Here is a 27,827-nt window from a genome sequence, read left to right on the forward strand (position 1 = left end):
AGGGCCAAGCTGGCTGTTCATCTCTAAGGGGATTTCAAACATCACCATCCATGGTGTGAAGGCTGAAACCCTGCCAAAGGTGCAGATGAACATCAGAGAGAGGCTGAGAAAGAAAAAACTGAGGGAAATATGAAAGGTCACTGGGTATAAATCTGTCCCCAGCCCCGAGATTCATTGCTAAGGCCAAGGACTTATTATCCAGGAGGAAAAAAATCCATCTCTAGGGGATGGAGGAAAAGTGGACAAGCTACCACAGCAGCCATGCAGAGCTGGTGAGCAGAGGTGCCCAGGGAACACTGCTTGGAGAGAAAAGCCCTTGAGATGCCTGGGATTGCAGCCCAGAAAGCTGAACACACCCTGGGTTGCATCGAAGTGTGGCCAGGAGGTCAGGGAAGGTGGTGCTGCCCCTCTGCTCAGCTCTCCTGAGCCCCCACCTCAATTATTTTGTCCCCTTCTGGGATTCCTGACACAAAAAGGACATGGAGCTGTTGGAGAGAGTCCTGAGGAGGACATTGAGATGGGGACAGGCTGAGAAAGTTGGGGCTGTTCAGGCTGGAGAAGAGAAGGGTGCAGGGAGAGCTTAGAGCATCTTCCAGTGCATGAAGGGGCTCCAGGAAAGCTGGGGAGGGACTTGGGACAAGGACCTGGAGGGATGGGATGAGGGGTGATGACTTTAAACTAGTATAGGGCAAAACTGGGTTAGAAATAGGGAAGAATTCCGTGCTGTGAGGGTGCTGAGCCCCTGGCCCAGGTTGCCCAGAGAAGCTGTGGCTGCCCCATCCCTGGAAAGGTTGAAGGCCCCAGGTTGGATGGGGCTTGGAGCAGCCTGGGCTGGTGGGAGGTGGATGACTGAAGATGCCCCCACACCCAAACCATTCTCTGAGTCTATGATGATTCCATGGTTTTGAGTCGAGGTGTTCACAGCTCCTCACGGGCAGGAGATTCCCTGACCTGGTCCAGAGGTGTGAGCAGACACCCAGCCAGCACATCCTCAGAGCCACGCTGGGCACCCCAGGCTCCTGCACAAGCTGCTGCTTGCATCACTTAAGAGATTTCTTTATACCAAGAGTAATCCCAGACCTACAAACTCTGAGGGATGGGATGAGCTGTGAATATTCAGGATAGAACCTCATAGCCCAGGGCCAAAGAGCAAAATCTGGTGGGAATGGCTTGGGAGTAACAAATTTGGATAAATTAATTAATTTCTTCAGAAAGATTTTATCCTGAAGCTTGTATCTTCATAGCTGAGACTCACAGACTGGTTTGGGTTGGAAGGGACCTTCAAGGTCACCCAGTGCCACCCCTGCCATGTTCAGGGACACCTCCCACCAGCCCAGGGTGCTCCAAGCCCCATCCAACCTGGGGCCTTCAATGCTGTCAAGGATGAGGAAGCCACAGCTTCTCTAGATAAAACAAAACACCCCAAACCATATTTCTTACCTTGGGTTGAATCCATCCATGCAGGGAAGCATCGGTTGTTTGGGGTTTTTTTTGTTTTTTTCCAGAGAAAGACTGAAATATTCCACAGCAAAGGCTGTAATGAACATTGCCATCCAAGCTGGACACGAAAACCCAACTCCAAGCAGCTCCAGTGACACATTTCTATTTGTTTGCTTCTTTGTGGTTTCTAAACAGAGCCTCTGCCCACTAAAATGATTGAATTTCCTGATGATACCGAGCTGCCTTTTGAGAGGTTTGGCAAATCCTCGGGAGGGAAAAAGAAATAGAAATAAAAAAACTCACTGGGAACACTGCTGGCTGCTGTGGCCAAGGGAGTGATGGGCCAGCCTCGTGTCACCCCCTGTCCCTGCTCAGGGATGGGGCTCAGGAGCTGGTGGGTGTCCCTCAGCCATGTCCTCAGCAGGGTCCTGGGCTGGGTCCCTCCTGGAGGGAGTGAGAAGTCTCTCCTCACCTGGGAAAGAGCCACCCAGGGTGTCCCACCAGCTCAGTCTATTGTGGTCTTGTTCCCAGGTCCTACAGAACCCCTGGGGGTAAATCCAGGAGTCTGGCTGGACCCCAAGGGGCAGCACTCAAGCCCCCCTGAGCTCATTAAACACCATTAATTGGCTCAGCCCAAAGCCCTCCCAGGGATAAGCCTCATTCCAGTAAATTTTCCCTCATTCATTATTCATGACATGCAAATTGACAGGAGCAAAAAGTCCCCCCTGGTGGCCAGCACTGCCCAGCCTTCTAATTCCTACTTTTTGGGGGGGAAGGATGGTTGGTGGCCCCAAACCAGGGGTGGCCCTGAGCCACAGCTGTCCCCAACCATCCAAAGCCACAAAACCTGTCTCCAGTGTCCCATGAGCTGCCATCCCACCAGGGAGTTGAGGACACCTTCTAGCATCATTTCATGGGGTGGGGGGTGAGGAGGGCCTGGGACACAAGGCATGTGACACTCTTTCTGACAAGGTCCTGGACCCTCTGGCCTTTCCAAGGGGGGATAAGCTGGGTTTGGGGTGCTCTCCCCAAGGAGGATGGTGGAGGAGCATCCCTTCCTCTCAGCACCCAGCACCAGGACTGTCTCACATGATGGCACAAGGGCTTCACCACTAAATATCTCTCCCAGCTCTCCATTTGTCACCACTTCCCCACCAACACAAATGGCCAAACACAGCTGGGGACATCAAGCAGGTCGGATGGGGCTTGGATTACCTGGTCTAGTGGGAGGTGTCCCTGGCCATGCAGGAGGTGGGACTGGATGAGCCTTAAGGTCCCTCCACACCAAAACCATTCCATGATTCTGTCACCTTGCTGATGAGACACATCCCATCCCTGATGAGGTTCAAGAAGGATCTTGAAGACATTCAGTATCACCACAGCATCTGCAGCCAGTGTTTCAGATGCTCAAAGAAAGGGTGAATCTCTGAGCTGTCCCAAGAAGTTCCTCCCATCAAACACCCACCATTCCCAAGACAGCCCCGGGGATTCCCTGTTCCACAGCTAATTCCTGCCCTGTAGAATTCATTCTGTTCAGATCTTAGGAGTAAAGATCTAAAATCATTTCACTGGCAAAAGCACCAGGGAGAAAGCCACGTGCTGAGGGAGCAGTGAGGCCATGTCACACCACAGAGCAGAACACTCAGCATGGCCACCAGACAGCAGGGCTGGGCACTTCCCAGGGGATGGGACAGACTTGCTTCATTTATGGCTTCTCACTCAGGGAAAGCTGCTGGAGTTCAAGCTCTCACCCAGGGGCTGTGAAGATCCTGTTAGCATCCAAAGGACCTGATGTGGACACTCATGAGAAAGGAAGAACTGGAAATTACTTTCTTTAATCACATCAAGGCAATGCTGTCCTGCATCTCCCTGTACTGTGCAGAGGCAGAACAGGCTCTTGATTTCCCACACCACTATTTCCACCCCAAAACCTCCCTTCCCATCAAGAGGAGGCAGCTGAGGCCTCACCCCCACTCCCAGCTCCCAAACCAAGCCTCCAGCAGGTGCCTCATGTCCAGGAGCCCACCTATTAGAGATGGACTCTCTCAAATCTCACCCTGGGCACCCAGATGCTCACCCTGGGACCCCCAGGGCTGCTGCCCCCCTGGACATCCCCCCTGGTGAAGCAAGCCAGGCCCACGAGGCACTTCAGGCAGGAGGTGTGTGTCTGCATAACCTCTCTTCTCATCTCCCACAACACCTGAACTACAGGTGATGCTTTATTTACTCTTTAGTTGCTCCTCAGTCCATCCCTACTCCTCACCCTTGTCCCAATGCTCTGCTTGCTCCCTTGTGGCCCATTAGAGCCTCCTCTCCTCACCCTCAACCCCATGAACTGACCAGAGGGACCCAGCAGAGGTGCAGTTGTGCTCTTTAGTGCAGCTGACACGATGAACAGAACACCAGAAACAAAAAAGTCCCCCCTGCAAAGCTGTGGATAGATAAATATTAAACACTGGCAATAAACTTGCCCACCTCCCACCCCTCCTTGCAACCAGCCTCCAAAACCTGCCTGCTGCTGTCCCACACATCCATCCTGACCACAAGGAGCCACCTGTAAAGTCCTGGTTGTATCTGGTGGCCTCAAAAACACCTCTAGGATCTTCTAAGCCGTGGTGGGAGGCCAGCAGGTGGGAAGTAGACCTGTCACACCTCCAACAACCACCTCTGCCCAACCCTGGAGAATACCCAGCACCCAAACCAACCTCCTCCAGCCACGATTTTAAAAAAAGGAGGCGACAGCAGCTGCTTGTGTCTCAGACCATCTGCATTGGAACCCCCAGGACACCCTTACAGTGCAACACAACACAGCAAAGCATAAGGCTGAGACCTCAGACTCCCCCCAGTTCAGCAGAGGGAACCCCCAAAAGTTCTTCTAAAAAGGGATCAACCCAGCCTCCTCCTCCTCCTCCTCTTTCCCCCAGGGTCCATCGTAGGGCAGACTGGTGCAAGTTGGGAGGTGGTGGTGCTGAAGAAGAGGTACAGGAAGTCACTGGATGTGGTTCTGCTCAGAGAACCTGCTCAGTGCTTGAGGAGGAAATGTCCAACAACCTCCAGGCAGCGTAGGGGTTGAGCTCATCCTGGTCCCTGCAGAGGGCCCACACGTACAGCATCCGCAGAACCTTATCCTGCAAGGAAAACCCTGGTGTGAAAACCTCTGTGATGGGCAAAACCCTCCCAGCTCCTGCCTCCTGGGGACCTGGATCTGCTCCACGCTGCCCCAAGAAACTGCTCTTGGGATTTTGCTCTCTGATTCTAAGCCCAAAGGTCCTGAAGCAACATCATAGAATAGTTGGGGCTGGAGGAAACTTTAAAGATCACCAAGATCCAACCCCCCTGCATGGGCAGGGACACCTCCCACCAGCCCAGGGTGCACAAGGATTCATCCAACCTGGGGCCTTCAACACTTCTAGGGATGGGGCATCAACAACTTCCCTAAACAACCTATTCCAGGGTCTTACTACCCTCATGAGGAAGAATTTTTTCCTCTATCAGCAACAACAGTTCCAGCAACATCTGCTGAAGGGGGCTGGAAATTTATCAAGAGTCAGGAACAGATAAAACTTTGCATCTCCCAAAACAGAATTAAGGTTTTTAAATATCCTTTAACTTGCATCACTGCCAGGTTTTATAGGATCTAATCTAATTTTTAAGTATAAATTTCTGGTTTCCTGGTTTGGCCACCAGGCTCTACTGTTCTCTGGAACCTTCCTCCAGCTTAGGCTCTCCTGAGGGGTTTAACTCAGCCTCTCCCACATCAGCCTGTGAGTCACCTCCCCACTTGAACAGCTCAAATTAATCAGAAATTATCATCACCACGTCTGAGGAGAGACAAGGAGTTAAAAAAACCCAACACTGATCAATGAAAATAAGATCATCCCAAGTCCAGCCACAGGCACACATTAATTCCACAAGCTGAAACCAAAACACCCCTGAGATTTGCCAGCCTAGGTGAGGAGAAAGCCAGCAGTTTTGTTTGTAGGAAGTGAAGAAGGACACAAACCTCAGCCCACCCTGAAGACATCACTCCTGCTCTTACAAGAACAACTCCCTCAAGAATCACTGCAAGAACATGGGACAAAGGCTCTGACTCTGCCAGGAAGGTGACACCAGAAGCCAAGGCTGCCCAAACCTGGCTTGGGGTCACAGATCCATTCTGCAACCCAAAGGTTACTTGGATTTGATCATTTTAGCTCAGAGAAGCAAGGACTTCCTCAGATAAGAAGGATCACTGAGGGATCAGGCTGGGCCTTGGCTCAGCTCCCAGCTGTGCACTTAAACTACTACAACTTCTGATAGAATGTGTGAATCTTTCTAGGTTATAATTTAGGCACATAAATGGGAGGGAGGAGACTGTCTGTAAGAGACCAGTCATGAAAAAACTAAATGTTTGAGAAATCCCACATATCATAAAGCTGTTTTCTTCCTTGCTCAGTGTTTCTGAAAGTCTAACTTGCCTCAGCTCTGCTTGGAGGTGTTAAAAATGACCAAAAGCTTGTGTTGTGCAGATGTCTGGGGTATGTCAGGAGGAAGTACAAGGGACAAGAGAAGAAAAACAACACAACTTCTGCCCACTCAGGACAGTGATGCTACCAATCTCCAAAAAGCATGGGGACAGGCTGGAGAGGGTCCAGAGAAGAGCCATGAGGTTGATCAGAGCACTGGGTTTGTTCAGCCTTGAGAAAACTCAGGGGAGACCTTATTGCCATGTTCCAGTACTCCAAGAGGGGTACAAAGAAGCTGGAGACTCCCTGGTTACAAGGAGCCCCCTGGACAAGCCAAGGGGCAATGGGCACAAGGTGCTCCTGGGGAGATTCAGGTTGGACACAAGAGGAAAATTGTTCCCTCTGAGGTCAGTCAGAGCTTGGAATGGTCTCCCAGGGGAAGGGGTGGAGTTCCCACTGAGGGAAGTTTTAAGTCTCAGCTCAAGGAGGTGCTGGGACATCTCCCATCAAGTATAATATTAGAAGAGTTGGAGCAGATGATCCTGGAGGTCCCTTCCCACCTGACTTTCTATGATTCTGTGACTGAAATCTTTCCTGAGTATAAAACCCAAAGTTTAATCTTAAGGTGAAGCAGGTAACGTTGCCAGTAGAACCTTCATTTGTCTGATTTTTATGATTCCTGATTTCCACATCACAAAAAGCAATTTGATCCTGTGAAGCTCTGCTACAGCTGGCAAAGTTTATGTTCTTGAAGGTAAGATTTCTGAAGGGATAAAGAGCAGAGAAGTGTGGAGCTGCTGGAGATCTCACAGCACGAGACACTGATCAAGCAGCACAGCTTTCCTCCTGGAAACCAGGCGTGATGAAACATCAGAATTAGGTGTTTCTGAAGCAAAGAGGCTTCCAGCTTCCTGATCTGGTGCTTTTATTAATAAGGTACATCTTAATCCTTGATGTACAGTACATGTTGCTGCATATATTCAGTCAAAGTGGGACAGCAACCAGCTGTGGGCTCCCCAAAGCAGGTTTCTACCACAGCCAAGGCACAAATTTGACCATTAATCTTGTGCCTGCTAGGACAAACAAGATCCTGTCTCAGAGCCCTTCAGGCCCTAATTGTAAAAAGATTCATAGAATGGTTTGGGCTGGGGGGGACCTTAAAGATCATTAATTCCAACCCCCCTGCACTGAGGGTTCCCTGTACAGGCTCCTGTGCCCAGCTGGATGGATTTTGTGGTGCTCTTTGGTCAACACCCTGCAGGAGCAGCTCAGCAGTTACCACCAAATCATAGCTACCAGCCAGCCTGTAGCTGACATTTGATTAAAGCTGAAGTTTTGTTTCTAATGGGGAATTTTAATGCCTCTTCCTGAGTTATTGCTGCTCCTGAGCAAGCAGACAGCAAACAGGCTTTGATATCCTGTTCAATAATTATCACATCAATATCTATCTTCTAGAAATGCAGTCATTTAGGCTAAGAAATCACTTTATCAGCTCTTCCCCCCCCCCTGCAGTCGATGTGACAGGTTGTAAATCAGCCCAGATGGGCTTCATCATGAAAAGGAGTCCCTTTTTTTGTAAGCTTACAGTCTGGAGTGAAGTGAATGCATGTATTAATTTTAATGGAAGCCTGCTAGTAACTACCAGCTCCAGGCATCTCACAGTGTCCCCTCCATCATATATCATTAAGGTACTTAAATCCTGCACAGACATGAGGCAAGGCAGAGTTGGCAGGCTGGGCTCAGAGCAAAGGAGAATTCACAGGGATGCCAGAGCTATGCTGCAGGACAGCTACTCCACAAACTTCCTTCTCTCAGAGCTTCCCACCAGAAGCCTGCACCATTTATTACAACTGGATCTGGGAGAGTTTCATGGAAGTAAAAGCTTGCAGCAGCATAAGACAGTTTGTGTTAGTGCAGCAAGGCAACAGCCAAAGCCATGAATTGGGTGATTTAATGACTTCACTCCAGCTCCCACCCCATTTGCCAAACATCTGTGCTCTTGCCCAGATGAAAGGGAAATGGAGGGGAAAAAAAAGAACAGGATGAGGTGGAAGCTGTGTGATGGAACTTTAATCTGCATCAGGGTGGTTCAGGTCTGCTCCAGAGGGTGATAACTGCAGGCAGGGAGCATGCTGGCCAGGCACAGCAGCAACTGGGCTGTCTCCAGCTCCTCTCCTTGCTGTAAACTTAAAATATCCCTTTTTCTCTCCCTTTCTAGATGTTTACAGCCTCTCTTCCTATATGATAATTCTCTATTAATGGCTCTGCTCCAGGCACACCCAGGGGAATCCCTGACAACTGAGGTGCTCAGCAGGGAATGCCAGGAAAATGTGTCACTTACCGGGTCACCTTCCACCACTTCCCCCTGCTGGTTCTTAATCACCATCACCACCTGAGCCTGGAAAGTGATGATCAACACTGGTCCCTGCTCCATCATCTTCCCCATAGCCAGCTGCAAGGGAAGAAAGAGAAAATCTCTGCAGATTCATGGAAAAATATCCAGTATTTAACACAGCTGCTCTGGCTCAGCACAGCTAACAACCCCACCTTCTCCCCAAGCTGAATGGAGTTGGGTTTTTTTTCTGCTTCTACCTGTTAAAACAGATGCTGTGGGGTTTATTGCACATCACTTCCCCCAAAACACTCCCTGTACTTCAAAAGCTTTCCCAAATTGTTCTGAGTTTTCATATTTTTACCAAGCCTACATATCTGGGAAACACAAACAGTTCCATTGTTTCCAAATAGATACCACTAAGACACCCTGCTCTTAAAAAAAAAAAGGACATTTTCTGAGCAAAATACATCAACTGAAGTTTTTTTCTCTTGCTATTAAGTGATGTAAAGGTGAAATAGATAAAAAAAAAGATAAAGAGCAGAAAATCTTGCAGGTTAGACCCTCTTGTTTGACAGGATTGCTTTCTCTAGTCTACGATCACTCCATTAAATATCTGAAGAACTAAAGAACTGAAATGCAAAGAGGGATGGAAAAAGGAAAAGTTTGCCAAAACTGTACTCTTAATTTCAAAAAAAAACAAGAGCCAACCCTCTTTCTGCCTCTGCTCTGCTACTGAATAACACCTTGCTTTTGAGTAACTCTGGAGCTGCTACCTAAAGAGGTAATCACACTGTCTCAAATTTCTGGCAGTGTGATGATATTCATAGAATCATAGAATCCCCTGCCCTTTCTGTCTTTGAGATTTTTGGCTTTTTTTTTTTTTTTAGTTCTCTTTCCCCATCAAGGACTTCTATAGCTCTGTGACATGTTGGGCTTGCTCTTACCAAGGTTGAGAAATACATATTGCTGCTTAAAACCTGCATCCTTACTGATGTCTTGCTATTTTGTTAAAAAAATCATCAGGGTTCAAGATCTACTCTTGGTCCTTCCCCAGTTAAACTCTGGTGTTGGTTTCATGTCCTCCTACCCCTGGTAGGGGGGTGACTCAAGGGGTCTGAGCAGGTTGTTACAGGTAACAAGTTAAGGTAAACAAGCCTAGAGCATTTCCTGTCTGGAAATCTGCATTGAATCATAGAATGGGCTGGGTTGGAAGGGACCTCAGAGATCATCAAGTCCAACCCTTGATCCACTCCTGCTGCAGTTCCCAGCCCATGGCACTCAGTGCCACATCCAGGCTCTTTGGAAAGATCTCCAGACACGGAGAATCCACTACTTCCCTGGGCAGCCCATTCCAATGCCTGATCACCCTCTCCAGAAAGAAATTCTTTCTCATCTCCAACCTAAACCTTCCCTGGCACAACTTGAGACCCTGCCCTCTTGTCTTGCTGAGAGTTGCCTGGGAAAAGAGCCCAACCCCCCCCTGGCTCCAACCTCCTTTCAGGGAGTTGCAGAGAGTGATGAGGTCTCCCCTGAGCCTCCTCTTCTCCAGCCTCAACACCCCCAGCTCCCTCAGCCCTTCCTCACAGGAATTCTGCTGGATCCCTTCACAGCCTCCTTGCTCTTCTCTGGACCTGCTCCAGCACCTCAATCTCCTTCCTGAGCTGAGGGGCCCAGAACTGGACACAGGACTCGAGGTGTGGCCTTGTTGAAAGTCATCTGGCAAAAGAGCCCAACCCCCCCTGGCTCCAACCTCCTTTCAGGGAGTTGTAGAGAGTGAATTCTTTTATTTGAGAGCTGTTGTTACTAAAACACTGCATTTTATCACATACTAAAGAATGCACTGCAGGAGACAGTTAGAGGACTGTGCCACAATTCACAAAGTTGCATGTATATCTTTTTTTTATTTTATTTACTCTCCCCTGAGCCCTCCTGCACTGCTCCTTTTCTTACTCTGAGGGCATCAACTCCCCAGCTCTGGCACAAAACCTGTTACCAGGTCTCACAAACCAGACCCCTGAGCTCCACTTGGTCCTCAAAGACCAATTTCCATGACATGAATTGATGTGACTTCAAATGACTGCTGAGAATGTGACACCAATTGGGTGTTTGAAACCAATGTGGGTTTCAAAGAGGAGGAGAATGGTCCCATCACAGATGGAACTGTGGCCCTCCCAGAGGGGACACCAAGACATTCCCACTTATATTGCTTTGATTTTTAGTACTGTGATCACCCAGATCCTCTCTAATCAAGAGGGGATTTAAAGCACCCATCCCACTCTAAACTCTGAAACTCTATTTCAGATCACACACTTAAAACTACAAAAAATAACCCTAAAGAAAGAGCAGAAGACTCCAAATCCCATCAAATTTAAAGGCAGGGATGTCTGGTGAGGGAGGGAGTGCTCAGGCAGGTGCCTGGAACATGAGTTCAGATGCTTCTGTTTGAAAGCCCTGATTTTAATCTTAATGCTGCCAACTTTGCAGCATGCAAATTCCCTTCAATCTTCTAAAAGGCTTGTGGGTTATGTTTGGATTTTTTTCCCTACTCACTCAACTGGTTTTCTGGATGAGATCACTCAGCATCCTCCCATAAATCTCCCCTAGGGAACTGCATTTCTAAAAATTTCAACACACAACAGCCTTTTCTCTCCCCTTCTGGCAGCAGAGCCCACAAGAAGAACTGTACCTGATGCTGTTCCACATCAATCATTGTCCAGCTAAGGTGTAATTTTCTGAAGAGATTTCATGTGAAAATATAAACATCTAAACCCAGTTAGCAACCAAATGTCTTTCCAGTTCATTAGCATCTCCAGAGGAAATGTTAATTAGCATAAAATGAAATCAAAGCTCCTAGACCCCAGTTTCCAGCTACCAACACTGCTCCTAAGGAGGCTACAGCTCCTCTCACAGCCACCTCCCCTCTCCTCATCACAAACCATCCCAAAGGGCACCAAAGTTCCTCCAACAGCCATTCCTGCATGGCACAACCTTGAGTCACAAAGTAACTTCCACCAGAGAAGGTTTAGACTGGGTATTAAGAACAATTTCTTCACTGAAAGGGTTGTCAGGGCCTGGCCCAGGCTGCCCAGGGCAGGGCTGGAGTCCCCATCATCCCTGGAGGGGTTTCAGACCCTGGGGATGTGGGGATGAGGGACATGGGCTGGGGGTGGCCTGGGCAGGGATGGGGAAGGGTTGGACCTGATGATCTGAAAGGGCTTTTCCAACCAAAACAATTCTGTGATTCTGTCATCCAGAGTAAACACCAACAAAGCTCTTCAGAACAGCTCTGGGGCAATGCTATAAGGTGAGGGTGCTGAGCCCCTGGCCCAGGTTGCCCAGAGAAGCTGTGGCTGCCCCATCCCTGTTCCAGCCCAGGTTGGATGGGGCTTGGAGCACCCTGGGCTGGTGGGAGGTGTCCCTGACCATGGCAGGGGTGGCACTGGGTGAGCTTTATGGTCCCTTCACACCCAAACCAGTCTGAGATTTTGTGACTAAGACCAAAGTGTCTGTTCCTCTGCTGGCAGGAAAATACCAGAGCAGCACGAGGCAGAAAACTAACAGAAGAAAGAAGAAAACCTCTCCTCAGGTCATGAGTCTCTAATTCCTCCCCCAGGGTGAAATACAAAAGAGGACACTCACATCAATGTTGTCAATGTCAAGGATGCTGGAGTGGAACTGGAGCCCCATGGCTTTGGCTTGCTGGATTGGATGAGCAAGTTGACTGTAAGTCTAAATGAAGCAACAAACTTGTGTTACATGTTTGAATTTGTTCTGTCAAAAAGAACAAAGGATTTGCTGCTTAGAGAGAGCCAGCAATCAAAATGGTAAAAGAAGAAGTCAGAATATTTGTGGAAAGAAAAAAACAAACAACAAAACAACAAAAACCTGAACACAGATGTGAGGTATCCAACATCTCCATCAAATTATCTGGACTTCACATACCCAGATATCCCACCTCCCCTGGTCAGAAGAGCAGCTCCATCCCTCACAAGAGGAGATCCATGGAGTGCACCTGATGGCCAAGGCACTCCTGACTCTGATTTCCCAGCAGATAAGAAGAAACCATCTGGGAAGCAAGCCACTTTCCTCAGCCCCAGCCAGACCCTGGATGCAGACCAGCTCCTGGCTCCTCTCAGCTACAAGCACACATGCTCCATTTTTTAGGCACTGGTGTGAGGGATTGTGAATTGCTGCTTCATCCCCCCAGGTACCAAGCAGACAGGAGGCAGCCCCACCCCACTCCCCCACACCACCAACCATCTTCTAACCTTTGCCACAAGCACCTAAATGCAAACATCTTGCCCAGCTTCCTGTCCAAGTCACTGAGGTGAAGCTGGGTTCTGAGGACAGTGTCTCTAAAGGCCATGGGCTGGCAGCAACCTGCAGCTCTGCTCCTCTCACTGAAATAACTTTTTTGCTTTAGTGCTTTGGACTGCACCACTTCAGTGATCACACACTTAACCCTTGCAGGGTGATCCCATTCCACAGCCTTGATATTCTGGTTGGTATGAACAGGGCTCTCTTTTCTCTCCTTGGCTTATTTCAGAGATTATTCCTGACTTTTAAGCTTAATTTATAACTCCAACTAGCTTGGAAGGGTTGGCTTCTTGCTTTAGAAACTGCAGTGTATCTGCAACTTCCCTCCAGAGTTTTGAGAGGAATTCTCTGCTGCCTGTTCCAAGATGACTTGAACCAAGAAAGAACCATTTATTTTCAGCCTCTTTTAAATCTTTCTCTCTCTTATACACTGCAATGTAGTTACAAAGCTATTAACCACAAAAAATTAAACCCCACAAACAGCCTCTCCCAGCACATGGATTCCCAGCCCTCTTGGTGATGGCAAGTGAGGAGAACATTCATGTGAAGCAATTAAAATTATTTAGAAAGAGAACAGCTATGGCTTTGAGCTGCCTTCAGTACAATTAATTTTGGAGGTCAGAACAAATGTCTACCTGTGGATCTGACTTCATGAAGTTAACTGGACAATAATGCAATAATTCAATGGTATCTAATTCATCTTCACTGTTTCAAGAAGTGAATTCAATATTAAAAACCTATCCCAGTACAAAAGCAAACCCAGTTTTTGTACAACAAAAAGAAATTCAGTGTTCTGCAGGCTGCAATTCCAGGAAACCTCCAACCTGCCAGGGTTGTTTTCTGGGATACTGCAGTGGAGCTGTGTTTGTGTAGTAACTCCAGGGACAACCTGAACACCTTTTTGGGTCAGCTCAGGTATCTCAGTACCTTCCCACTCTGGATGTGGGACACAGGCTCTGCTAAGGCCCATCCAAACTATCCAGACTGTTCCACAAGTCCAGCATGTTGATTTCACTGCCTCAGGGGTTTATGGCATGAAGATGTGAGACAGTGAAGCAGGGAAGCAACATCATAACACAAAAGTTAGACAGCTTGCAAGCAAAGAAAGCACAAAACACCTGCTGCCAAGGGACAACCACAGCCTTTGCAGACACTTTCTAGAAGCTCTACTTACTGCTTCATAGCACCAATCTTTGAGGATATCAAGCTCTCCAGACATCATAGCCTAAAAGAGAAAAAGCAAATAAAATGGGAACATTTTAAAATGCACCCTGTATCAGAGAGCTGAAATTATCAGCACTGCCTGAAGCAAAACTACTTGAAATCTTCCATCTTGTGAAACCCTGAAGAAGGACAGGAGGTTCCAAGATCTCCTGAGTTCAAGAGCTTCTGTAACCACACAGACTGAGTCAGATGTATATAATAATAATAAAAATAAAAATATATCTTAAACCTTCCTGTCCAAGCTGTCAGCAGAACACACGCTACCCAGAAGCTGTGGGAAGTGGGATCTCACAGAAGCAGGAGTACAAACCAGGAGATCCAGAATTTTCAGGTCTGTGAAAAATTCAGGGCACAGAATGAACTGAAGAATCAGGCTGCAACTAGTGACAAGGTTTATCTTTAAAATACAGTGTAAAAACCACCTGGAATTGCTGACATGACAGATGCTGAGAACAGAGCAGGGTTGAAAATAAAGTTAGTTAGACATGGCAGGGTGTTTTTCACTATAATGCCCACAGATCTTTATATTTGATGCCAGCTGCTGCCTAGGCTTTGATAAAACCTCTCCTTTGAAAACTTCATTCTCTGAGAGTCAAGAGGCCATTTTTTGCAGCTTGCTTCAGTGACACGGTGCTGTCAGGGAAGGCAGATTCCCCATGACAGATCTGTCTCATTTCACAGTTCCAATCACATGGCTGATGCACGACTTGGTCACTACAAAACCCAATGACACATCAGTGTGGATGGTTCTGTAAGCATTAAATTCTTGTTTATTCACGCAATAATGCTCCCTCACGACCTGGGGATCATGAATAATTCCACCTGTGTACAAGTCCAGATTGATCTGAGAGATGATCACTCCTTGTGCTCTTTTGTAGGATGAGAAAATGCCAATTTGCTCACCCTCAGTGTTTGTTTCTCACTCCAAGTTTTGGTTTTCCCATCTCAGAAAAACCTCTCCCAACAAGTTCTGCTGTACATCTCCCAATCCCCTACCTGCACTCTCTTTTTTCTGATGTACTGTTACAGTGAGAGGAGCTACATCCATTTATGCTGGAGGTCACATCCCTCACCAGTGCTATCCTCTGACTGGTTTTATCCTTTTGTCTTTAAAAACACAAAGTCCTACATATTTCCTTGACTAATGCCAGAAATATTTGTGCTGAACCATTTGTCATGCTCTGGTTTTCTTCCCAAGCAGTTACAGATCATTTAGAATCCAGTAGTACATAGTACATTCCTTCCCTTATCAATATTTGATATCATCATTGCCCAGTGCTGTTCCTTCACCCACTGTGTTTTGATCCCTCTGATGCTCAGATCTTCTCATGGGAGAAGAGGTTTAGTTGTTTTCAAGGCCAGAAAATAGTGCTAGTCAACTAAATTATGAAATATGGCTTTAAACTCAACTGTTAGATGGGATCCAGTTTCCTCTTCCCAAGGTTATCTCGTGTTCTGTCTTGCTTGAGAAGCAAATCCTGTACCCAGCTTTTCACTTCAGCATTTGAAAGAAAAAAACTCTTCCTTGATAAGGTGAAAGAAAAATAAAAAAGGAGCATCTAACTCCACCCCCACCTTACCTCCAAGACATTGGGGATGATATCACGCTCACACTGCTTTAAAAACCGATCTTTGTCAAAGGTTGGATCCACTCTGAGTATCTCTGTCAAAACTTCAGACATTTCTGTCTTTGAGAACAATCCACCTAATGAAACAAATCAGTGAGAGGATGGCTCAACAGCCATTGCCAAGAAACCAGAGAAAGACCTTTGGTTATTGCTGGAGGGAAGGAAAGAAGAGTCCCCTGGGCCCAGCTGCAGACTTTGGGCCAGGGGATTTGATACAAGCACTTGTCACCATTTCTCACCCAGCAGCTACACTGCACAGTACTGGGTAATGAGCCATGCAAAATATCCTCAAGCTCCAGAATCTGTCCCCAAGGCTGGTTACAGAGGGAGCCCAACAGCACTGCAGGGCACCAGGAGCAAAGCTAAAGCTGTACCCCCCCCATCCCACCAGCACTGATGAAACATTACCTATTAAGTCAGTGACTTTGTCTGTGACAGCTCTGGAAGCTCGAATGAAGGCATTGTCACTTTCATCATACTTCATTTTCATTTCAAAGAACCCTGAAAGGAGAGGAGATGTGTGAGCAAGCAGTGTCCTTCCACCACACTCCTCAATTAGGAAACAACATACAATGGCTGGCAGATCAAACCTGCTCTGCTCCCACCCAACTCTCTTTCTTGCTTAACAAGTTTCAACAGTTACTTTGCTCCTTGTCTCCATGCAATGCTCTCTGCTATCAATAACTGTCCCAAGGAGAAGCTGTCAGCCCACGGATCAGACAGGAGCACTTTGGGATGGGTTAGGAACTGCCTGGGCCCAGAGAGTGGTGCTGAACGGGGCTGCATCAAAATGGCGGCCGGTCACTTGTGGTGTCCCCCAGGGATCAGTGTTGGGCCCAGTTCTGTTCAATATCTTCATTGATGATTTAGATGAGGAGATTGAGTCCATCATCAGCAAATTCGCAGATGACACCAAGCTGGGGGGGAGTGTGGATCAACTGGAAGGCAGGAGGGCTCTGCAGAGGGACCTGGACAGACTGGAGAGTTGGGATGATCCCAACGGGATGAGGTTCAACATTGCAAGTGCCGGGTCCTGCACTTTGGCCACAACAACCCCATGGGGAGGTCCAGGCTGGGCAGAGAGTGGCTGAGAGCAGCCAGGCAGAAAGGGAGCTGGGAGTCTGGATTGCCAGGAAGCTGAACAGGAGCCAGCAGTGTGCCCAGGTGGCCAAGAAGGCCAATGGCATCCTGGGCTGGCTCAGGAACAGCGTGGCCAGCAGGTCCAGGGAAGGGATTCTGCCCCTGTGCTCAGCTCTGGGGAGGCCACAGCTTGAGTCCTGTGTCCAGTTCTGGGCCCCCCAGCTCAGGAAGGAGATTGAGGTGCTGGAGCAGGTCCAGAGAAGAGCAAGGAGGCTGTGAAGGGATCCAGCAGAATTCCTGTGAGGAAGGGCTGAGGGAGCTGGGGGTGTTGAGGCTGGAGAAGAGGAGGCTCAGGGGAGACCTCATCACTCTCTCCAACTCCCTGAAAGGAGGTTGGAGCCAGGCGGGGGTTGGGCTCTTTTCCCAGGCAACTCTCAGCAAGACAAGAGGGCAGGGTCTCAAGTTGTGCCAGGGGAGGTTTAGGTTGGAGATGAGAAAGAATTTCTTTCTGGAGAGGGTGATCAGGCATTGGAATGGGCTGCCCAGGGAAGTAGTGGATTCTCCGTGTCTGGAGAGATTTCCAAAGAGTCTGGATGTGGCACTGAGTGCCATGGGCTGGGAACTGCAGCAGGAGTGGATCAAGGGTTGGACTTGATGATCTCTGAGGTCCCTTCCAACCCAGCCCATTCTATGATTCAATGCAGATTTCCAGACAGGAAATGCTCTAGGCTTGTTTACCTTAACTTGTTACCTGTAACAACCTGCTCAGACCCCTTGAGTCACCCCCCTACCAGGGGTAGGAGGACATGAAACCAACGCCAGAGTTTAACTGGGGAAGGACCAAGAGTAGATCTTGAACCTTGATGATTTTTTAACAAAATAGCAAGACATCAGTAAGGATGCAGGTTTTAAGCAGCAATATGTATTTCTCAACCTTGGTAAGAGCAAGCCCAACATGTCACAGAGCTATAGAAGTCCTTGATGGGGAAAGAGAACTAAAAAAAAAAAAAAAAGCCAAAAATCTCAAAGACAGAAAGGGCAGGGGATGAAGGAAAAAAAAAAAAAAAGAAAGAAAAAAAAAGAAAAACCCAAACAAATCATTTAACCAAAGAGGCATTGTTGTAACAAAATAAAGGTTCAACCAACCCATTATCTGTCTCTGGACATCATCAAATGGACCAGAACTGCAAAGGATAGCTGCAGGATAATGGGCCCTGCAGGGAAGCTTCTTCCCACCACATCAATCAATGACTGGAATCCTGCCCTGAAGCTTAAGCTTCTTCCAAAAAACAGAGTGTTCCTGGTACAGGTGGCACAGAAAGGGAGAGCACCCACCAGCTGTGGTGCAGCCATATCTGCAGTGTGGTTGAACTGCAAGAGCAGAGTCTTGGAAAGAGGAATAAAATCTAGAAAAGCACCAAGCTGTGCAGCTGGCACACGTGTAGGGGATGCAACACGTAGGGAGTCTGAGGAGCATCTCCTTGGGAAGGTTAAGAAATGGGATGGAAAGCCCATCCCTGGATCCCTCCCAAGGAGCTCTGCTTCAAAAGAAGCAACACAAACCAAAGCTAATTAGATGCTGCACTCCTACACCATCTTCCTTCCTTTAACAAACTCCACAAACTGTAAGAAACTTTAACTGCAGTACAGAAGCAGCAATGATCTTGATTTGTTGAAGGATTCTACTCTACCTTCTTTACATCTTTCATAAACATCAAATGTCCAGATAACTATCAAAAGTTATTGCCTACTGCAGTGCAGACAGTCAGGATTTTTAGGTTGGGTAATAAAACCAGAAAGGAGACAAAGTCCCACACATTCCAGAGCTCTAAGCAGATGACAACAGCAACCAGCTCACTTAAGATTTTTTTTTCTCCTTCTTATAAGCTCAAGGTCAGGGAGAAGAGATCTGCCTGCCCTGGTGACAAGCATGCCTGGCCTCTTCCCAGGGCCAGAGTGGGGCTGACTAGGAAAAAATAGGAAAAAGAGCAGAATCCAGTTCTTTTAAGCAACAGGGAACGTGAGGTTTGGCACCTACAGGGAGCAGGGACTGCTGAAAACAATGCCTGGCTGGGGGAAGGGTCTGAACACAGATGGAGCAGCCTGGAAAAGCTTCAGTGTTGTCAACTACGCCTACACTTCCCATTCCCACCACGTCAGGCAGCAGCTACAACAACAACAACAACAAAAGGGCTGTGATTCCCAGTATGTTGTGGCTAGTTGCACAGATGGCATCAGATCCAACCCAGCAAGAAGGAGAGCAGGGAAAACAACTTACTATTGAAGACCACGTTGTTGTCCTTGAAATCTTTCCACTGCTGGTACCATTTGGAGTCTTTATGCAGCACTACACCCATGGCCTCCCTAGAAAGAGCAGAAGACACTTGTGTGAGCAAGTAACTTACAACCCAGAGATGAAACAGGAGGAGGAGTATGGCTGCAGTATGCAGGTTCTCTAAGGCTGATGCAGCAGGTAAATGAGGCATGCCTGAGCAGCACAGGGCAGGAGAGAGAGCAAAGGAGCTCAGGATTGGCCCTGCCAAGCATAATCCCCAAGCAAGGTGTTAGACCTGAGCAAACCTGACCCATGTGCAAGTCAAAATGTCACACCAGGACATTATGTGCCCACTTCACAACATGAAGTTCCCAGTTCCACTATCAGAAGATTCAGTTCCCATGAATTTCTGCTGGCAATTGGTTCTTGCACCTACCTGCCCTGCTAGGTCAAGCCTGACCCCACAGCCTAGCTCCAGCCCTTGGATTTTAACCAGCCCTGCCCTGTAGTTTCAAGTTTTAGAATTATTTTTTTTTTAATCAAATGATACACAGCAATATTCCCCCTAAATCCCACCCAATACGTACTCATTAGCTTCAAATATTCGTTCCTCTTTAATCCTCTCTCCTGAGAACTCTGTTCTTTTTCGTAGTCGCTCCGGGCGTTTGTAAGGACCAGTCTGCCCTAAAACACTTTCATCTATTTCCTTCTTAACGGTTTCTACTCCCTGAAAGGCAAATATCCCCTATTAGATTGATTTACCATTCCCCAGCCCTCTCCCCAGCAACTGAAAATCACTTCTGTTGAAGAAAAGAAGATAAGAGACAGGAGGTGATGCTCCTCTCCCTTCCTCAGCAGATGTTGCTTTGCTGTTGTCTGCTTAAGAAGCTAAAAGTCTAGGACAGCAAATGGATGTTGTGCTGTCAACCTGAAGAAAAAGAAAAACAAACCAATACAGTAAAAGCTGTGGACACAGGCAAAGCTTGCAGCTGTTCTGGGATAAAACCTCTGGAGGGTTCCAACTGGACTCAATCAAGGCAGAGGGAAGCAGCTCCCAACAGCAGCCAGCAGCTGTGGGCAGAACAAGCCCCAGGTAAATGAAGAATGATTCCTAATATCCAAAAGCAGGGAAAAAGGAGGACTTCAGGACACCAGCTAACTGCAAAGCCACCAAAAATGTCAATAAAATCCAGGCTCTAGGCCCAAATGGAAGGATTGTTTTCCCCAAACCAAAAAGGAGCCTCACTTTTTATAGACTACTCCACACCTTCAGATAAGGAGACAGCTTCAGAGGAAACTGGGTTCTGGCAGGGGTGTGAAAAAAATCACAATAGTGCAGCTTGTGCTAAAGGAGAAAGAGGAGATATTGTCCTTCTTGGGTGAGGCTACATGAAAAAGGACTTGATCAGTCTGGACTGATACATCCTGGCAGCAAACTGTAGTGGTTCAGACTCTGCCCAGAGGAAGCTGCATCCTCCCCCCACCATTGCTAGGAACTTTTGTTGTCCAATTCAACAGGGACTGGGACTAAAAGGCATTTTTAGTGTTTTTCTTTCATCTCAGCTTCTCTCCTTTTATTCTTGAGCTTTTGAGCAGTGACTATACTTTACAGGGTGCTTTCCTGTTACAACCAATGAGCAGGAAAGGGATTTTTTTTTTATCCTGCTTTTCCCAATTCATATTTTCATTTAGAATGTGGCAATGATGTAGCCTAAAGTAATCATGTGGCTTTCTAGGGGCTTTTATTTCTCAAGTTGATTTTATGCAGGAAATTTCTGGAGAACACACCAAGTGTCCAAAGTCAGTGTCTCTCCTTCCTGAAAAAAGCTACAATAGTGCTCAAGGTCTAGAGAGAATCAATGCCAGAGATTTGATATGAAGCAGAAATAAGAATTTAAGTGACTTTAAACATCAAGGAGAAGCAAATTATAAGCTCTAAAGCTCAGTCTTTTCCTCCTGACTATAAAAGACCATCTGAGGGACCAGAGAAGAGAATAAGACACAAGCCCCTGTGGATATCATCTACCTGAAGATTATACAAATAAAATATCTCCTAAATACTGAAGCAACAGGTTGCTCAAAATGAGACTGCTACTACAATTCCTGAGGTAACACACTTGGTTTTCTGATGATTGCACATTTTAAATCCTACATACACACAAGAAAGTACAGCAAAGCTCCAAGAACTGTTCACAGCCTGGAAGAGGTTTGTGAATCAGTGAAACCTGACAATGAATCAGAAGGCTGATCCATTTTGTCTGACTCAAAACCAAACCTTTAAGCCTCAACAAATGAACTTTAATGTCCTATAAAATCACTGCCTGCTCCTGAGGTCTGGCCTTGCAGCCTGCTTCACAGAACAAACAGTTCTTAGATTAGGAGGCTGCTGGAATAAGATAACAGGTTTCATGACAGAAAAAAAGAAGAAAAAAAATGGTACATGGTGTGATCTGCAGCCTGGCTAGAAGTGCCCTCCAGCAGATGTTGTCTTCTGGAAACACAGAACAGGGAACTGACATGACTGATGCTCCTCCTGGTACCTCCTCACACCAAAGCTAAAGCCAAGGGTTTGGAGGAGGGAGGAGAACCCAGGTGAGGAGAACCCCTCTTTTTAGGCTCATTGCCAGCTGATCGAGTGACATCTGAACTTATGAGCACTTGTATTTTCTAGAAAAGGAGAGATTTAGGACCAGTTTGTTCCCCAGGGTCTCACTGCCTACAGGACACGTTTGCTACCCTCCTCCACAAGCATAGCAACTGATTTCTCCAGTAATGAGTTTTAGAAGCAGCTCAGCACCTCAGGACTTCCACTTTTCCAGGATTGCTGAGTGAATGCTAGGCCTGCAAATTACACCTCCTGAATTGATCAGCTCATCCCACTGGCTCACAAGGTCTTGGATGAAGAGGTTCTGCACTTCATTTGAGACTCAGCACAAACTCGCACGTAACTCCCATGTTAATGAGCTGTGTCCACAGTGCTGGGGCCTCCAGAGGCAGAGGATTTCTGTACCTGAGAAATAGCTTTGAAGGCTGCTGTCTTGCCTAATTTCTCCCCTCCTTTTGTCACCGACTCTGCTGACTGCTTTGCAGTTTTTGCTGCTTCTTCCACACCTTCCTTGATCTTGCGGCCAATATCGCTCTTGCTGACTTCATCCAGACTCTGCAACAAAACAAGAAAGAAAAGGTCACTTGCAGGTGAAAAGGTATTGGGAATAACTCCTTTCTGTGAGTGCTTAGGATCTCCTAACACACACACACACACCAGACTAACCAAACCTGAACACAGAAGTGTCACAGACGGGTCTTGCTGCAACATCGTGGCTTGGCACTACAACACCCTTGTGAAGGACAATTTTGGCTACTCACAGGACCATAAACAACAGATGTGAAAACAATAATATCTTTTTCTTGCCATCAAAGAGAAGGAACAATGATGCCAGAGCTAAAATACACCTTCTTTTGAAATCATCAGGTAGTTCTTAAGAGAAAATACAGGCTACCAGCACCAAATGCTTTGCCCTGGTTTTTTTCGAGGGGATTTGGTTAATAAAGATGCTCACAGTACCCTCAACAGCATGGAAAAGATACTGGTTATGTCCACAGCAGCAAAGAGCATCATGTCCAGCTCACAGCTGTACACACAGTTAAACCACAGCAATTTAGAGAGTGAAGGAGCACAGCAGGGAGCAGGGACCAGCTCCACACAAGGCTCAGTTTAAGCCCGGTTTTCTGCTGGCTGTTTCTCAAGAAGGATCCTGCACCTGACTGTGAGTGTTGGGAACAATCTCACCAGCTTTGGTCTTAAACCATGATCAAAAATGTCTGAGTTCACCCTGCTCTGTCTGAGCATGAAATCTACATGCTTCAACTTACAAAGTAGAGCCTCCCAAGATACCTCCCTGCTGTAATTTACTGCAGAACATCTCATTCTCCCTTGAAGAGGAAGAGCAGGAAGGTTTCAGTCAGGAGGAGCAGGAAGGTTTCAGTCAGGAGGAGCAGGAAGGTTTCAGTCAGGAGGAGCAGGAAGGTTTCAGTCAGGAGGAGCAGGAAGGTTTCAGTCAGGAGGAGCAGGAAGGTTTCAGTCAGGAGGAGAAGGAAGGTTTCAGTCAGGAGGAGAAGGAAGGTTTCAGTCAGGAGGAGAAGGAAGGTTTCAGTCACAGAATCACAGAATGTCAGGGTTGGAAGGAACTTCTAGAGATTACCTTGTCCAAACCCCCCTGCCAGGACAGGGTCATCCAGAGCAGGTTGCACAGGATGGCATCCAGGTATGTTTGGAATGTCTCCAGAAATGGAGACTCCACCACCTGTCTGGGAAGCCTATTCCTCCTCATTCTTAGATGGAAACATGATTAGTCACTGTTGACTTAGTTACTCTAATCAGGAGGAAGGAAAACCAAGCCTGGGAGTAACCATCAGAAACAACAGCCCTTTTCCAGCTCTTCTCAGTGCCACCTCCTGGGGACTGAGAGGTCTGCAGCAGAGATCAAAGTGAAAGCACACACAACACTTGAACACATCTGCTGCCTGGCCAAGAAACAAAAGAAATGAGCACAAGCTGCAGGGCTTAGTCCCAGACTAAAAAATCCCTTGGATTTAAACCCAATCTGCACAAGACACATCAATCTTTAAAGCCTGAGCCTAGAAGAGACAACACTTGTACTTGTGAGATGTGAACCATGCCTGTTGGTGTTCCCCAGCCACACAGTGCCCCAGGATCCTTGCCAGGATGCTAACTGGGAGCAGAGCACTTCAACTGCACCACCAGCACTTGTACTCCCAGCACTTGGAGCCCCTGATGCTGCAAGTCATCCCTCCACGTGCAGTGAGAAGCCTGAATCCACATTAGAAGCAAAAAGTGCCAGTGGGAAGAGCACCACACACCCTACCCACCAACACACATAACCTCTGAGGTAAAGGTTACCCCAGGAGCTGCCTTTTACCTCTTTAACTGTCCCGGTTATTTCTTCAAGTTTCTTTTTAATCACTTCTGAGGTCTTCACAGTTTCAGACTCAATGGTTTTCTGGGCAAAACAAAAAAATAAATCGTGTGGCATATAATTATGAGGGCAGAAAACACCCAGTAACAGCCCAGCACACAGCACACCCCATTAATGCTCTAATTGAGGGCAAAAAGAACTCCAGCTTTGGGACCAGGCCCAGCTCAAGGGTTCATTTCTGCAAATAACACTGTTTAGAGCTCTTCAAAGACCATAAAAGAAGCATTTAAATTCTGCCAATGTTCAACTTAATGTCTTGTTATTTTATCTGCTTGTTACATGGGCAATGCAATGAAGGGGCTGCTGGAAAGAGTTTCCACTAACAATGAAGAAAAAAGCCACTCCAAGGCACCCATTTCCCAATCAGTGCTTCCAGCCAAGCAGAACCTCTCATAAAAACAGCCAGGCTGAACTAAACAGCTCATCTGGAGGGAGACTCTGATTTACAATCAGAACAGTGAGAGATCAGTGGCTGGGCAGTGAAATCTCAAAGGAATTCAAGAGGAAAACTCACATATTTCCTCCTTGCTTCTCGAAGTGCATCTGACTCTTCCAGCTTCTTGGCTTCATCTCGAAATTTTTTAATGCTTTCTTTCATCTCCTTGTTTTTTGCTAATTCCTGTTTGATGTTCTCCACAAAACCTGATATGAAACCCTTTCTTCCTCGAGTAGAGTAGCATCTAGACTAAATAGAACCATTACATGTTGCAGGATCCAAAGAGACATTCATTTAAAAAAAAAAACAAACAGAGATTTATTTAAGCAAAGCACTGGCTCACTTCTATCCTATGAAATGTGGTGGGAAACACAGAGCTACCTGGAAAAAGAAGCATTTCTAATGCCCTGTGAAGGATGTCCATACAGCTATTAAAAAACCCTGCTTTTCCAGAGGAATTTTAACTTAAATGACCTCAGGAGTTAAGGCTCATACAATGGGGCAGATAAAGTCCCCAGAACACAACTCCTGAGCTGTCACTGGGCTCAAAATTTTAAAAAGTACAAAGTTACACCCTAAAACAGGTGTTCTTTCCTTCACTAGAGTAGCATCTAGACTAAATAGAACCATTACATGTTGCAGGATCCAAAGAGACATTCATTTAAAAAAGAAAACCAGAGATTTATTTAAGCAAAGCACTGGCTCACTTCTATCCTATGAAATGTGGTGGGAAACACAGAGCTACCTGGAAAAAGAAGCATTTCTAATGCCCTGTGAAGGATGGCTATACAGCTATTAAAAAACCCTGCTTTTCCAGAGGAATTTTAACTTAAATGACCTCAGGAGTTAAGGCTCATACAATGGGGCAGATAAAAGTCCCCAGAACACAACTCCTGAGCTCTGTCACTGGGCTCAAAATTTTAAAAAGTACAAAGTTACACCCTAAAACAGGTGTTCTTTCCTCCACTAGAGTAGCATCTAGACTAAACAGAACCATTACATGTTGCAGGATCCAAAGAGACATTCATTTAAAAAAGAAAACCAGAGATTTATTTAAGCAAAGCACTGGCTCACTTCTATCCTATGAAATGTGGTGGGAAACACAGAGCTACCTGAAAAAAGAAGCATTTCTAATGCCCTGTGAAGGATGTCCATACAGCTATTAAAAAAACACTGCTTTTCCAGAGGAATTTTAACTTAAATGACCTCAGGAGTTAAGGCTCATACAATGGGGCAGATGAAGTCCCCAGAACACAACTCCTCAGCTCTGTCACTTGGGCTCAAAATCTTAAAAACTGGGAAGTTTCACCCTAGAACAGGTGTTTCTCAGACACACCTTCACATCCAGCAGATCTAAACTCTAATGGGAAACCACTTTCAGCTTGAAATGTACAAAATTCAGCTGTTAACCAACCTGCTGGCTCTCTGAACCAGGCCTGCCCAGTCCATACACTGTACCCCTAGGGACTGCAGGGACTGGGTATCTTCTGGATATAAGCCACACGCCACTGATGAGACATTTCTGGAAGGGAAACACAGGATCAGGTCACTGCAAAACACAAGGTGGAGTCTGAAAGAGCCCAGGAAGGAAGGGAAAGACACTGAGAACAGATAGCAACCACCTGTCTTCTGCAAACACATCCCAAGTGCTGCCAAGAGCCCCTGGTTTGGGCAGAGTCACCTGTAAAAACTGCTCCACGTTTGAGCAGCAGGAATTCCATGGCCAACTTTGTTTTGCTAACCCAAAAATCAGAGCACAGGTAAGCTCCATGCTGCCCCCAGCCAGCAACAAAGACCTTTTGCCTCAGGGAACAGGGCAGAAAAGATCCATCAGGTCACAGAAAGATCACTGAGAAATTCTGCACCTTGTGGAGATGAGAAGCTGCCAGGTCTTGCAGCACACAGCTAATCCCTGGCCCTACACTGAGAGCAGACTATGCACAACTCAGGGATTTTTCTCTTTTTTCCCTTAAACAGCCCCTCAGCACAGACCTGGCTCCTCTGTGTTCCGGGGAAAAAATCTATTCAGCCTCTCCTTGGTCTCAAGTCAGGCAAAATCAGCATCTTTCACCTCAAACCAACCTCTTGTGTGTGTTACCAAATCATCCAACCAAAGCTCTTTCTCTCCCAGACCATCTCTCACCCTAAAAAAACAACAACTCCACAAACCAAAACTTAAGAGAAACCAAAGGGAGCTTTGCTAGTCCCATCTGAAAGCTGAGAAAACTTCTGTGTCCCCTCTCTCTTTATCAGGCTCTCAGATGATGAAAAGCTTTGGTGAAGGACTCTGGTCAGGTGGTGGCACTGCCAAACTCCACAGCTAAACCCAGACTTCACCTCTAGGAAGAAATAATGGTGTAATCACCCAAAAGTGCACTAACCCCCTGCTGTCTGCACTGCTGTTAACTCACATCTTAACCAAGCCCCCTTCTTTGTTGCCTCTGTAGTTATAACTTGAGCTCCCCCAGCTTCAAGACCCAAATTTAAATCGAGGAAGGGAACATTCCTCCCAGCCCAACTTCCACCCACCTCATGCCTCAGGCCAGGCTTTGAGGCAAGTAAACCCAAGTTAGATATTAAATGCATAATTAAAGATCTCTATTAGCTGTGAGAGCAGCACTAAAAGTCGGGGCTGATGCCCCAGGGGCACTTCCTGACCTAAAGGCACCTTTCTTTCACACTCCTGAGAAGAAAACACTCAACCCCACGAGAAGCTCAACCTCCTTCCAAGGGTGTCCACCACAAAGTGGCTTTTAAAGCCAGAAGCACTCTGGTCACACAACTCTCCACCTGGGGGAAAAGTCATGGTTAAAGCTTCACCCTTGCAGGAGGCCAGGGAGGGAGCAGCTCAGACACCTCTGAGGAGAAGCCCTGCGAGCTCCGAGCCCGAGAGGGGATGGAAGGAGAGGGGTGAGGGGACGGAGCTGGAGGGAGCTGGAGGGACAGGGGCTGGAGGCTCCAGGACTCTCTGAGGGTGGGGAGCGGATCCAGTGCCCGCTCCCCCCGGCACCCTGAGGGCAAGGCCACCGCCGGGCAGTGCTCCCCGCTCTGTCCTCACCGCCACATCCCCAGGGCCGAGCGAGGTTCGGGAAGGGCTGAACCCACCGGGACCGGGCCCAGCGCACCCCCCGCTCTCCGGCCCGGCCGCTCCCTCTCACAGCATCCCCATGGCCGCGTCTGTCACCAGGCCGGGACACGCCCGCCAACCCCCATCCCTCCCCGGTATCCCGGGCCAAGCAGACAGCGGCTGCCCTGGCCACGGCTGCTGCCCCGGTGCTCACCCGGCAGCCCCCGGCCCCCGCCGCCATCTTCCCAGCGCTGCCGTGACCTTCGCGCCCGCCGTGACGTCATTGCCGCGCGCCGCCCGCAGCCACGTGGCCGGGACCGGGACCGGGATCCGGAACGGAACCGAAACCGGAGCGGGTCCGGAGCACAGGGAGCAGCGGGAGCTCGGAACATCCCGGGAAAGGAAGCCAGGGCTTGAGCGGGGTTTGAGTGGGAAGCGAAACTCGGCAGAGCCGGGGGTTCTGGTGGTTCGGTTCGTGGATCATGGAATGGTTTGGGTGGGAAGGGACCTTAAAGCTCACCCGGTGCCACCGCTTGTCACCTCCCACCAGCCCAGGGTGCTCCAAGCCCCATCCAACCTGGGG

The 27,827-nt window shown here is 47.6% G+C and overlaps 1 protein-coding gene across 1 annotated transcript; it reads right to left on the minus strand.

Annotated features, from left to right (window-relative positions):
* Positions 1-4,189: 4,189 nt before the first annotated feature.
* Positions 4,190-27,511, minus strand: TIMM44 (translocase of inner mitochondrial membrane 44). Its single transcript, XM_030466501.1, has 13 exons — positions 27,459-27,511; positions 25,592-25,699; positions 24,256-24,426; positions 23,685-23,765; positions 21,755-21,904; positions 19,332-19,471; positions 18,748-18,833; positions 15,798-15,890; positions 15,342-15,466; positions 13,712-13,762; positions 11,860-11,949; positions 8,227-8,337; positions 4,190-4,568 (listed from the first exon to the last, which is right to left on the minus strand). Exons 1-13 carry the CDS (start codon positions 27,483-27,485, stop codon positions 4,449-4,451), a joined length of 1,353 nt encoding a protein of 450 aa, XP_030322361.1. The 5' UTR covers positions 27,486-27,511; the 3' UTR covers positions 4,190-4,448.
* Positions 27,512-27,827: the final 316 nt, after the last annotated feature.

This window comes from Calypte anna, chromosome 28 (genome assembly GCF_003957555.1).
Source record: "Calypte anna isolate BGI_N300 chromosome 28, bCalAnn1_v1.p, whole genome shotgun sequence".
Classification (NCBI taxonomy): domain Eukaryota; kingdom Metazoa; phylum Chordata; class Aves; order Apodiformes; family Trochilidae; genus Calypte; species Calypte anna.